The sequence below is a fragment of the Panthera tigris genome, chromosome B3 (genome assembly GCF_018350195.1).
Source record: "Panthera tigris isolate Pti1 chromosome B3, P.tigris_Pti1_mat1.1, whole genome shotgun sequence".
NCBI classification, from domain to species: Eukaryota; Metazoa; Chordata; class Mammalia; order Carnivora; family Felidae; genus Panthera; species Panthera tigris.
Window position 1 is genome coordinate 4,748,784 of NC_056665.1, and position 12,936 is coordinate 4,761,719.

A 12,936-nucleotide genomic window follows, 5' to 3' on the forward strand; every position below is an offset into this window, starting at 1 on the left:
ATTTTGGTTTTGTTTCTAAGAAATTAACTCAAGGGTCACAAAGATTTTCTCCTACATCTCCTTATATTCGTTTTATAGTTTTAGGCTTTCCATTTAGGTTTATGATTTCCCGTTTTCAGTTAATTTCCCATGTACTGTGAGGCGTGGATTATTATGTCATTATTTTGTTTTTCCTCTTCTTCCTTCTGCCTATGAATATACCACGGTTTTAGCATAATTTGTCAATATGATTATGTCTCCTTTGAATTGCCTTAGCACCCTTGTCATGAGTCAATTGGCCATATACATGTGGATCTATTTCTGGACTGTCTATTCTATTCCTATTTGGTCTCTCTTGTCTGTTTTGATTCAGATAACCATATTGTCTTGATTACTGTAGCTTTACAGTAAGTCTTAAAGACACATGGTATAAATTCATCAAACTTATTTGTCTTTTTTACAGTTGGTTTGGCTATTCTAGGTTCTTTGCATTTCTATATGAATTTTTAAATCACCTTACCAATTTCTACCCCAAAAGCCCGTGATAATTTTGATTGGGATATTAATAAGAATTTATAGATTAATTTGAGAAGAACTGATATGCTGACAATACTGAGTCTTTCGATCCATGAACCTGGTATATTGCCCCATTCTTTAAGTTTTCTTTAATTTCTCTCAGCAGTGTTTTGTAGGTTTCAATGTACAAGTCTGCACATCTTTTTCAGATTTTACCTTAAGTAATTTACGTTTCATGCTATTCTAAACAGCATTTATAATTTAATTCATTATTGTTTATTGTTGGCGCCTCAAAATACGATTTTTTTTGTATGTTGATCTTGTATCCTGCAACCTTGTTAAACTGACCTGTTAGTTCTATTAGCTTTTTTGCTAGATTCCATAGGATTTTCTGTGTAGACGATGTTGTCTGTGAACAAAGACAGATTTACTTCTTCTTTTTCAATCTGTATGTCTTTCATTTCTTTTTCTTACCTTATCACACAAGCTAGAACCTCTAGTACAATGTTGAATAAAAGTGCCGAGAAGGGACATTCTTATATTGTTGATCTCGGTGGAAAATCATTCAGTCTTTCCCAGTTAAGTATGATGCCCGCTATAGATTTTTGTTATTTTGTTAATCCTGCTTTGCTCAGAATTCATATCAGGAATGGACGCTGAATTATGTCAAATGCTTTCTCTGAATCTATTGGCATGATCATATGCTTATTTTCTTTTTAATCTATTAATGTGACCTATGATAATTTTTTAGTGTTAAACCAACTTTGGATTCCTGGGATAAACCCCATTCATTCATGTCTTATTCCTTTTATATTTTGTCACACTTGGTTTTACAAAACTTTGTTAATAATTTGTTACCTCCTTATTCATGAGGGATACTGGCCTGTACATTTACTGCGATTATTGGTTTGGGAGGAAAGTTTCATCTACCATCTTGCTATTTATTTTCTATTTGTGCCATCTGTTCTTTGTCCCCTTTTCCAACTTTTCTACCTCCTTGCAGATTGACTATTTTAAAATGAGTCTCTTTTACCTCTCTCACTCTCTTTTTTAACTTGTTAGCTATAACTCCTTGTCATGTTATTTTAGTGGTTGCTTTAGCATTATAGGATACTCTTGAACTTATCACAATCTACCCTTAAGTCATATTACACTCCTTCACATGCAGTATAAAAACCGCCCAGCAATAGAATTTCACTTCTTCCCTCCTAGCCCTTGTGCTATATTGGTGTTTACTTCTACATATCATATAAACTCCACAATACATTATTCTTATTCTTGGTTTATAAGTTGATTGCCTTTGAAAGAGATTTAAATAATAATAAAAATAGCCATTATTTTTACCTATGTAGTTGCCATTTCAATGCTCTTCACTCTTTTGCGTAAATCTCGATTTCCCTCTGATATCGTTTTCCTTCTTTTAGAAGAATTTCCTTTAGCATTTCCTGTAGTGCAGGTCTATTTTTTTATGTCTGAAAACTTCTCTCAGCTTTTACATGTATAAAAAAAGTCCCATTTCTCCTTTTTTGAATGATGTTTCACTGGTAACGAATTCTAGATTGACACACATTTGTCGTTTGACTGTTCCATTGCTTTTTCATTTGTGTCGCTTTCGAGAAGGAATCTGCTGCCATCCACATCTTTGCACATATTTCTTCTCTAGCTGTTTTTAGAATTTCTTCTTTTATCACCAGTTTTAAGCAATTTGAGAAAATTTTTTTAATGTTTATTTACTTTTGAGAGAGAGAGAGAAAAAGAGACAGAGCATGAGCAGGGAAGGGGCAGAGAGAGAGGGAGACACAGAATCTGAAGCAGGCTCCAGGCTCTGAGCTGTCAGCACAGAGCCTGACGCGGGGCTCAATCTCACGGACTGCGAGATCATGACCTGAGCCGAAGTCGGACGTTAAGCAATTTGATTATGATTTCTTGTTTCTTGCACTGAAGATTTGTGGAGCTTCTTGGATCTAAGGGTTTATAATGTTTATCAGATTGGGAATTTTTTGGACATGATTTCTCCGAGTATTTTTTTTCTTCCCTCTTTCTCCTCTGGAGACTTCAATTACATGTTTCCACTTAATGTGGTGCCATGGTTTACTGACATTGTGTTTGACTCTTTCAAGTTTTGTTTTTAAGATTTGTTAGGGAAAGCCTGAGCAAGGTTTATTCTATGGTTAATTTTTCTGTACTACTGTCCCAAGATCTTTAGTATTGTAAACAATGCCCCGTGAAATTATGAAGTTTCCACTCTGACTGTTGAAAATAAACACAATTTCTGGCCCTGTGTTGTTTCCAGGCATTCTTCCTCTAATCCTTGTGGATGGGTCTTTCCCAGGCCTTGGATAGTTTTCTCATATGCATTCACTGACCGGAACTCAAAGAAATTCTCAGGGAAGACCCTCTGTAGATTTCTGGAGCTTTCTCTCTGTGCCATTGTCTTCACTGGTATTCTGCATTACCAACTCTGACCACCTTCACTTCCCTGGATTCCCAGCTCTGTATCCTCAACCCAGAACATACGCTGGCCCACCTTCATTCCCCTTCTCTGCACTGTGGCCTGGAAACTCTCTCTGTGCAGTAAGGTGTGGGCTTACTCATAGGGCTCATCTCCTCTGTTCCCTGCTTCTCCAGGATCACTGTCTTCTGGTGCCTGATGTTGAGTTTCTTAAGAGCTATTGCTTCATATATACCTGTCCCAGTTTTTCAGTTGTTTCAAGTGGAAGGATAAACTGGAAGCCAATATCAAATACATGTATTTTTTAAGTTGAAACAAAATTCACATATCACACAATTTGCCCATTTAAAGTACACAGTTTAATGGCCCTCAGTATATTCACGGAGTTGTATGACCATTATAACCATCAACTTTAGAATATTTTCATCATCCCAGAGAATAACCTAGCACCTCTAGCCATCACCCCCCAATCTTTCCATCCATCCCCCCAACCTTAGTCGAGGTTTAGATTTGTCACTTTGGACATTTCATGTAAATGGAATCCTATGATACGTCATCCTTTGGGACTGGTTTCTTTCACTTAGGATAATATTTTCAAGCTTCATCATTATTGTAGCATGTAGCTTTCCTTTCTGTGCCAAATAATATTCCATTATATGGATACACATATTTGACTTACTCACTTATCTGTTGATGGACATTTGGGTTGTTTCCACCTTTTGGCTATTATAAATAATGTTACGGGCCGCCTGGGTGGCTCAGTCGGTTGAGCCTCCAACTCCAGATTCTGGCTCAGGTCATGATCCCAGGGTCATGGGATTGAGCCCCATGTCAGGCTCCATGCCTAAGATTCTCTCTCCCCACCTCCCCCCTCTCCCCTGCTTGCGCTCTCTCTTCCTCTCGCCTCCAAAATAAAATAAAAATAAAAATAGAGAAATAAACAATGTTGCCACGAACATTTGTGTACAAGTTTTTGTGCCGACATACGTTTTCATTTCTCTTAGGTATATACCTAGGAGTGGAATTGCTGTGGATGCCAACTCCAGTTCCCACATGATAACTGAATGTATAGTATTTTGAGGAACTAATTAATTTGTAACGCAGCAACAGTATTTCACATTTCTATCAGCAGTGGATGAGGGTTCCAAGGCTTCAACATCTGGACCAACGCTTGTTATTATCTGTCTTTTTTGTTATCATCCCAAGAAATGTGAAGTGATATCTCATTGTGGTTTTTATTTGCATTTTTATGACGGCTAATGATGTGGAGCATGTTTTCATGTATTTACTGGCTATTTGTATATCTTTGGAGAAATCTCCATTCAAGTCTTTTTCCCAGACTTCAATTGGGTTATTTGCCTTTTTATCGTTGGGTTGTAATTCTAGACACACATCCCTTATCAGATACATAATTTGCAAATATTTTCCTCTGTACTGTGGGTTGTCTTTTTACTTCCTTGATGGTGTCCTTTGAATCCAAGTTTTTACTTTTCATGAAGTCTAATTAATCTAATTAATTATTAATAAGAATGTGTATTTTAAAATATTTATTTATTTACTTACTTATTTATTTTTAAGTAATCTCTATACCCAACATGGGGCTTGAACTCACAACCCCAAGTAGCACGCTCTACTGACTGAGCCAGCCAGGTACCCCTAGAGGAAATTTTATATCAATACTTCAAAAGGAAAACCAGTATCAATGATTTGTCACAAATAGATGATTGTAAAAATAAATCCTTTTATAAATCTATTCACAAATTTAATTATTAAAAAGGATAAATTTTTTATTTTATTTTTTAAGATTTATTTATTTTTGACAGACTATAACACGGGAAGGGGCAGAGGATCTGAAGCAGGCTCTGTGCAGACAGCAGAGAGCCCAATGAATGGCTCAAACTCACAAAGCGTGAGATCATGACCTGAGCCGAACTTGGACACTCAACCAACTGAGCCACCCAGGTACCCCAATGATACATTTTAAAAATTTTACTCACATTTTATTTAATTTATTCATCTTTAAATTTTATTTAATTTATTTAAAGTGATACTATTATAAAGAATAATGATTATTTATTATTATATATTTATTGATAAATAAAATGAAAACATGTGTTCACCCATAGGCTGGCTCAAATCGTTAGTCTGTGGTACCTCCATAGCTTAGTCACTGGAGATCTTTGAATACCAGTTTCTTTATCAACAAAACGGAGTCCTGATATAGATTGGGGGGGTCTTCAGATTTTTTTTAAGCCATAGAAACATTTTTTCCAGCTTCCCCCCCCGCCCCCCCAAACCTTAGTTTATAAAACAGGTAAAATAGAGTTTCCTGGTTGAAATGGGCATTTGGGGAGGGAGGTCTGATATTTCCATCTCCAATTTCTCCCTCCTGCCCTACGGCACCTCCAAGGTCTCCAGAACCCTAAAGAGCCCAGTTTGAAAACGAGGAGATCCCAAACTGTCCGGGAACATGGCTGGCTACAGGAGAACCTTCTGGGGGCTGACTAAATTGACTGCCACCCGGCCCCCAATCCTGCCTGCTGAGTCTGACCCCAGGCGTGGCCCCAGCAGCTGTCTCACACACGCCCCAAAGGATCTGATAGAGGCCCTGCCTCTCTGGATGGGCTGGAATCCCCGAATTTAGGAAACTGTCAAGTCCTGTTCTCAGTTCCTGATCTCAGTCACCTGTCGTAACTGGACAGAGAACCAGGCGGAAATGGCAAACCATCACAGAGAGGGCTGCGGCCGTTGAAGCCACCCAGCCACGCCTGCCCGGGCCCCCCCCGGGTGGAACGTCCCCCATTGCCCAGGAACTGTCTGGGGGAGATCAGGACTGAGGCCCTGCTCACCCAGGCCTGGTGCCGAGCCAGAGCTGACTCAGAGGCGTCAGCCGGCGGCCATGAGCTCACTCACCTCTCAAACCAGACGTTCAGGCGGCAATGCCCCAGAGGCTTGAAACACCTCAGCAGTTTGGGCCCCAGCAGCCTCTTCAGCAGGCTGTGGGCCAGGAAGGCAAGGACCACACCGGTGAGGACGAACAGTGCCAGGGCCCTCTGGAAATCCAGGAGGCCGGCGACCAGCAGGAAGGCAGCGAACGCTGGGTGGGAGTGAAACAGAGAGAGGTCACTGACGATGACGAGGGCCTGCCGCCGTGCCCTCCAGCTCCACCTTGCGCCACCCAGGGCACAGAGGGCAGGGGAGTGGCCCCACCTCTCTGAGTTAGGTTAGGGTTAGGGTTAGGGTGGGCGCGAGACAACGTGCGTCTCTGAGCACCTGCGGAGGGCCTGCTGCGTCCCAGACTACACTCCGTTCCATGGCGGGCAGAGATGGGCACATCAGTCACTCCAGGAAGGAGTTTGCTCGTGTGTCCAGCATCCTGCTCTGAAAATAAGGGCCATTTTCTTCCTAGACTCGCCTTTTCCCTGCCTGTTCCTCGCCTCTTGTGCAGTTAAGCCAGGGTGTGCTCTCCTTCAAGAAGGGGATATGATCGTGGAGAGCAGAGGGGGAAAGTCTCTCCCCGGCTCATGAATTTCAGAAGCCAGGGCCCTTGAAGAATGGAAAGGACTTAGAGATTTTCCACCGGGCAAAACATGCGAGCTGCAACCTCATGCGTAAGTGTAGGTCCTACGCTGCCCACCCTGCCGCCAGACTGGTTAGAAGACACTGGCTGGAAGACAGACGTTTCGGGGACGGACCAGCTGGAGGACGCTGGTGGACCCAGGGGGAAGGGATCCGGCCTGGGGACAGAGGAGCCCTGCCCCAGGGGAGGCCGCAAGATTCCAAAGAGGGGGCACCCGGGCAGTGTGTGGGCAGGCAGATCATAGAAAGCTTCTGAGGTTCTGCACCCCAAGGCAGGTGCCAAGGCCGCGGGAGTCATCTCTGAGTAGCCCGGAAGCAGAGAGGGGAGAGGAGTCCAGGAGAGGCCCCCGATGGAGACCGGAGACGGGGACGTCTCCATGGCTACCTGCAAGGACGGAGAACCTGGGAGCAGTTGCAGGAGTGGGCAGGTCCGTCCACACCTGAGGACAGACAAGCCCCACTGGGGCCTCCTGGGGAAAAGGCGGAAGGGCTATTTCACACTGACGGAAGGTAGGTTCATATTGCTCGGTTGGGATGTTGATATTGGAGCAGAGTTCTGAGAGATGAAGCTACCTTGCTCTCACACAGACGATCGTGGGCTGGGCCTCCGACCTGCACAGGTGTCACTGAGAGGCACGCAGGTGTGGCCCTGCAGGGGTGCCAGGGACGCAGGCATAGGGCCGTGGGAGGCCGAGGCAGGGGCCAGGGGCGCGCACTCGGCCCTTCCTGGGCCTCCCAGGGCTGCTGCTCATAACCACCGACAGCTGGGTCTGCGCTGATCCCATTTAGAGACGGGGCACCCGAGGATTCACACCGGGAGGAAACTGGGCTAAAATTCCTACCCAGGTCTGTCTGTCTTGGGGTCTGTGACTCGGGGGACTGGCACGCTGTGCAGGACAGGAGGCGGTGTAGACGAGTCCCCCAGACAGGGCATGGAGAAACGCGTCTTAGGAGTTGTTTGTATTCTTCTAGGATCTGTTCACCCCTCTGGTGACAGGACTTGTCTGTTCCTTTTGGGCACGTCCCCACTCTAAGCCCATGTTTTCCAGGGGAGTCTGGGCTACATTAGCAGTGGGAGACCAGAACGGGCACAGGACCCCCACCAGGCCAGGCACCTCTGGCGACTTGGCCAGAAATGTGGGCGAGAGACACACCATTCTTCCGAGACTGGGAATACCAAGGCCCTCCGTGGAGGCCAGCGGCCAGGGCTGTCTGGGCACCTATGGAGAAAGCCCACCTAACATGAGGACACCATTGCTGTGGCCCAGGCCCAGAGCGCTGAGAACGTGGGCTCCCTTTCTCTACTGTACCTACTCTCAGAAGGTGCGTGAAGGGCCCCACCGAAGACATGATACAATAATATTATCAAAGAGCCGCAGGAAATCAAAACCATGCAAACATGGAGGAAATGGAGAGTGGCCATTGTAAAGGATAATTGACCGACTGACAGCCACCACAAAGGCAGAGACAGGATGAGATAAGTGATTTTCATCATCTCCTAGGAGGAGTTCAGTCATTTCTACAAACGAAACCAATGTGGGTCTGAGTGAGTGTGGAAGCGAGAGGGACAGAGAAGGCCCAGGCTCAGGTCCAGCCAGAGGAAGACTTCACTGTCTCAGACATCTCTAGAAGGAAGCTGCAGGGACCATGAGCCAGCCCATCTCAGCCTTCAGCCCTGCTTTCACTTTCGAACATGAAGACCGGGGCCATTGCCGTCATGGCTCTCGGTGTCCTCTCCCGCCTGGCCCCCTGGAGCTGGGGGGGGGGGGGCTTCTGCATCCACAGCTACACCCCCCTCCATGTCCCGCCTGCAGGAGGACCTGCGGTGACCCTCCTTCCCTGGGCTTAGGGGTCCCCCCCTGCACCTGCCATCTGTCCCCATGTCCTTCCCCTCCTCTACCACCTCCCCACCCCACTCACAAACACAGTCCAAGTGTCTCCTGTCACAAACACACCCCTTCCTCGACACTGTCACACCCTCCTTGTTAATATTCCCACCTGTGCTCATAAAAAATCCTTCCAAAGAGCTGTCTACACTTGCCGTCTACACTGCCTCTCCTCCCATCCATTCCAATCCAGCTTTTCACCCGTGCCCTAAGTTACTAGTGACTTCCTTGGCTCTAAATCCCCCGGGACGCCGCTCAGTCCCTGTTCCGCTGCTCCCCTTACCACAGAGATGCTGCTGTTCACCTCTCCCTCCTCCTTGAACTGGTGCTCCCTGGTCTCCGCCCCTCCCCCCCATCTCCATGCCCCCTCGGGCTCTCTCTGCCCCTTCCTCTGCCAGCTCCCTTGGTGTGGCTGGTCCCAGGATGCTGTCACTGACCTACTTCTCGATTCATTCTCCAGGCGTCCCTGGAGAGGCCCCTGTCCTTCTCGATGGCCTGGCAGACGTACCTCCAGCATCCCGTCCCGGACAACTGGCCATCCCTCTCCCCTCCAAGCCTTCCTCCTCCCGCGCTCCCTAGCCACGGAGGCACCATCATGCACCCCGTCGCCTGAACAGAGCCCCGCGGCACCCCAGATTCCAGGGTGTCCTTCATCCTGCGCACTCAGTCGGCTTCGAGTGTTGGTGATGCTTCCCGAGGGTCACTCCAAGCCGCCCCTGTCCGTCCCCTACGCTTCGTCTTCTCACACATGTACTGCCACCCTGCCTGCCTCTTCCAGGCTCCCACAGTGCGAATCTGGCCTCGAGGCTTGCCTGTTAATTCCTTCAATGGCTCTCTCTGGCTTTGAGGGCAAAATTCAAGTCCCTGAGCTGCCTGCCCACACCATGCCGCGTTTCACCTTTGCTCCCGTGGTTCCTACCTGCAAGTGCCTTCTCACTCCGTCCTGTCCTTCGGATCCAGCTGGCTACCTCCTGCTCGACCTGTGAGGCCTGAATGTCACCTCCTCCTGGAAGTCCTCCCTGATCACTTCCATCCCTCCTTGGTGTTCCCAGATGGCTCACTGCCTTACGTGAAAATATCGTTCCCCTCTCCCTTACTGATCAGAGACCGCTTTGGGAAGAAGATCCGGTCTGACTTTACTCTGATGTCCCAGCTTCCTCCGTGGAGCTGGCTCTGAGATGATTGTTGGATTATTGGATAAGTGAATGCCCTGGGACATGGATGGCCGGGGCTGAGGTGGCTGAAACCCGGGTGGTGGTAGCTGGGGTGGGAACGGCGGTCTCCCAGGGGGGCTGGGCCCCAGGCTCACCAGTACAGAGCAGGCCTGTGCAGATCCATCGAAACAGCCGTGTGTGCTCCCGGCAGAAGCGTCTGGCCCTCAGAGCAGGCTGCAGGCTCCTCCTGGGGAGAGCGCCAGTGGGGTCCGCGAGTCAACTCCCACCGTCAACAGCTCCAGGTAGAAGCTACTCGGGTACCCCCATCCCCCACCCAGGGCACTGACCTCGGCATCACAGGACTAGGGCAACCCCAGCCCAGAACAAACTAAGGGTCGGCTCAGGCCACCCCGCCTTCCAGCATCACCACTGCCCTTGAGTCCATTCTGCCCTTGGGCTTGGGAAGGACTTAACTGAGATGATGAGTAAGAACCCAACCAAATGCAGAAATGCACAAACCATGATGGCTGCCTCCCTCCCCTGTCCCCGTGTCCCCCCTGTCTGTGGGGCCGGGCGGAGAGCTCCTAGCTCTGCCTTGTTCCCCGGGGACCCGGAGACTTACCCTCCGAGTCAGCAGCTCCCCCTGCAAGAGAGCGTGTACACAGCCCACCCCCTGCCCAGCGGTCACCACCTGCCCCCCACCTTCCCGCTGGTGCCAATGCCATTCTTGCCTGGTCTTTTGGTCGCTTGTCTATCCCTGGAGAAAAGGCTGGCACTTGGCCTCTGAGGAGCCACAGGCCACACTTGTAGGAGCTTCTGTTTCAAGGAATGCCTCTCCCCCTCTCTGGCCCCAACACCTGCCCCCCTAAGGGAGGCTCTTCCCCAATCTCCCATCCAGAGAGACAGATGGACTCCCTCCCCTCCACCACCCCTCCTCTCCTTGCCGCCCTCGGCTCAGGATCTGGCCAGCGGGGACCCCCAGTGAGCCTGGGCATCAGCTCTGGGTCACCAGCCTCCCCGTGGGAAACAAGGGGACTGGACCGCTCCAGGGGTTTTCAAACTAAGCCTCGAGGATCCCTGAGGTGCCCCAGGGACTGACTGGGGTAGAAGGCAGATGGGGAGGTGGAGAGGAGGGTCAGGCTGGTTCAGGACCCCCTCCATCCAGCTTTAGTCAGAACAGGCCCCCTGTACACATTGGGGCTCCTGACGCGGTTGCCTTCTGGCTGCTTCAGAGCAGGCTGGGCGCCCCTGGCCCGGCTCACCCCGAGGCAGAGGCCAGCAGAGCTCCCTTGTCGGCTAACACGTTTGTTCCTTTCTTCGACCAAGGTTCCGGGAGCCCCTTCTCTGTTGCCAGGGGCCCAGCTTCCCTGTCCCTGCTCCCCACGGTGGCCTCCTCCCCGGGCCAACGCACGTCCCTCCTGGAGAGCACCCACCATCCTGACAGGGGCTCCGGGCTGGCCTCCGTCCAGATGTCCCCACCCTCCGCACGGCTTGAGTCGTTGCCAGGGGTCCGGCCTTCCTCCTAGAGCGACCAGAGAGTGATCAGAGGGTGCCTGCGGCCCCGAGTGAGAGCGGAGGGAGACCCTGGCTGCCGCCAGTGTGCCCACGGGCATCTGGGGAGTGGGCTGGGGTGGGAGGGCGGGGCTTTTGTCCAGGAAATAATTAGAGGGCGACTTAGTTAAGTTCCGCAAACCACACACCGAGCACCCACAGTGTGCTGGACTCAGTGCTGGATACGCCCTGCCCTCGGGGTCCTCCTGGCCTGCATTGGGAAGGGACGCTGGAGCCTCAGCTGTGGCTGGTTGGAGAAGGCCCAGGCGGGACCACCTCGTTGCATTTGCCCTCCGTTTGTCTATGCAGTCGTGTTTGGGTGGGCAGGGGGTTATTCTTGCAGATCACAGAGTGAAAGGCGCACCCTGGGGCTGTGCAGCGTGGTGAAGGGGCAGGGGCTTTGTCGGGGGAGGCTGGGAGGGAAAAGGGGGTCACATTAGGCTCCAGAGTTCTGGGTGGAGGGCCTCTCCTTGAGCCGTTCCAGAGCAAGGACAAGAACGCCAGCTCCTTGAAGGCTGAGACCTCGCCAGAGATCCACCCCTCCCCTTCTCCAGTCATGTCGTTCCTCCTTCTTATTTTTTAAGTCGCAGCTCAAACGTCACTTCCGGGTTGAGCCTTTTTTCCCTGACCCTTCAGACTAGTGCGGGCTATCCCGGCACATCACAGGTGCACAGCAAATGGTTGCTGAGCCAAATAAAGGGGCTGCTCTGTGTCGAGGAGGCCAACACGTTTGGGGGGGGTCCCTAATTTTTCAAGCAAAGAGGTAGAGGGGGTGAAGGAAGGAGGCGAACAAAGGGCCCTCCCACCAGGGGGCCAAAATGAGGATGGGGAAGGGGACAGACCAGACTTTCCAAGAGCTCGGCCCCCATGTTCTCCAGACCATTGGCCACAGGTGTGAGAGAGATGAACTCTCTTCCTTTCGGGCTGTTGCCCTCCATGTGCCGGACCTTGCGGCTGAAAGACAAAATCAGGGCCCACAGCTGAAAGCAGAAGGCGGCACAGGACCCAGGAGAGGCGCCTGGAGAAGGGGGGAGGATGGGAGAGGGCCGGAAGGGGGGAGCCTGGCACAGCTTTTCTCATCCCAGAGCTCAACCCTCCTTGAACTTGGCTGCCTCAGAGCAAGGCGCCCCTTCCTGCACTCACCGGTGCATGGCCTGGTAAATCTGGGAGGCCCAGGCAGGCACAGGGCAAATACTGTCCGCCTCGCAGGGAAGGCAAGGAAGGAACTACGTACCACACATGTAGATACCTGGTACCGGAGTTTTCCTGAAAAGGGGCCCTAGCTTTTGTCACTCTTACAGCAAATGAAAGCCAGTGCCATTGAGTGATATTTTCATGGCATTATACTTTCCCACCTCCAAAAGATGGGAAACTAATCTCCTGAAGACTCTTCTAGTCCCTGGATCCACCTGGACCTAAAACCAGTCCTGCCACTGGAGTTTTCAATTCTAAGAGCCAATATAGTCCTTTTTTTTTTTCTTTTGCTGAAGTCCATAGGCCTAAGTCCTCTGAATAAGAACCCCATCCCTCCCCACTCCTGTTTCCTGTTTCTTTCCCCGTGGAGCGCCCTAGGGGGGTGCTTTCCAAACCCCGGCCTGATTAAGCTCACGCGTTCAGAGGCACATGCACACGTGTGCACACACGAGCGAGGAGACAGGTGGAAACACACACACAGGGGAGGAGGCCGGGAACACCCACTACCTGTGCACACACATCCACAGACACGCGGCTGCACGGAGAGAGGCAGGACCCCCTTCCTACTCACATATTTGTGGTCAACAAGTTGCTCTCGAGGGTGGGCAGAAGCCCGTATTTCCAC

The 12,936-nt window shown here is 50.0% G+C and overlaps 1 protein-coding gene across 1 annotated transcript in view; it reads right to left on the reverse strand.

The window, feature by feature from the left end:
* SLC28A1 (solute carrier family 28 member 1) overlaps window positions 1-12,936 on the reverse strand; it is a 49,255-nt gene extending 36,319 nt beyond the window's left edge. Inside the window, exons 1-5 of the mRNA XM_042987656.1 lie at window positions 12,883-12,936; window positions 11,960-12,071; window positions 11,000-11,088; window positions 9,722-9,813; window positions 5,861-6,044 (exon numbers count right to left, since the gene is read on the reverse strand). Of these exons, the coding sequence (XP_042843590.1) occupies window positions 5,861-6,044; window positions 9,722-9,813; window positions 11,000-11,088; window positions 11,960-12,055 (461 nt within the window). The 5' untranslated portion in view covers window positions 12,056-12,071; window positions 12,883-12,936. The remainder of the gene's footprint in view (window positions 1-5,860; window positions 6,045-9,721; window positions 9,814-10,999; window positions 11,089-11,959; window positions 12,072-12,882) is intronic.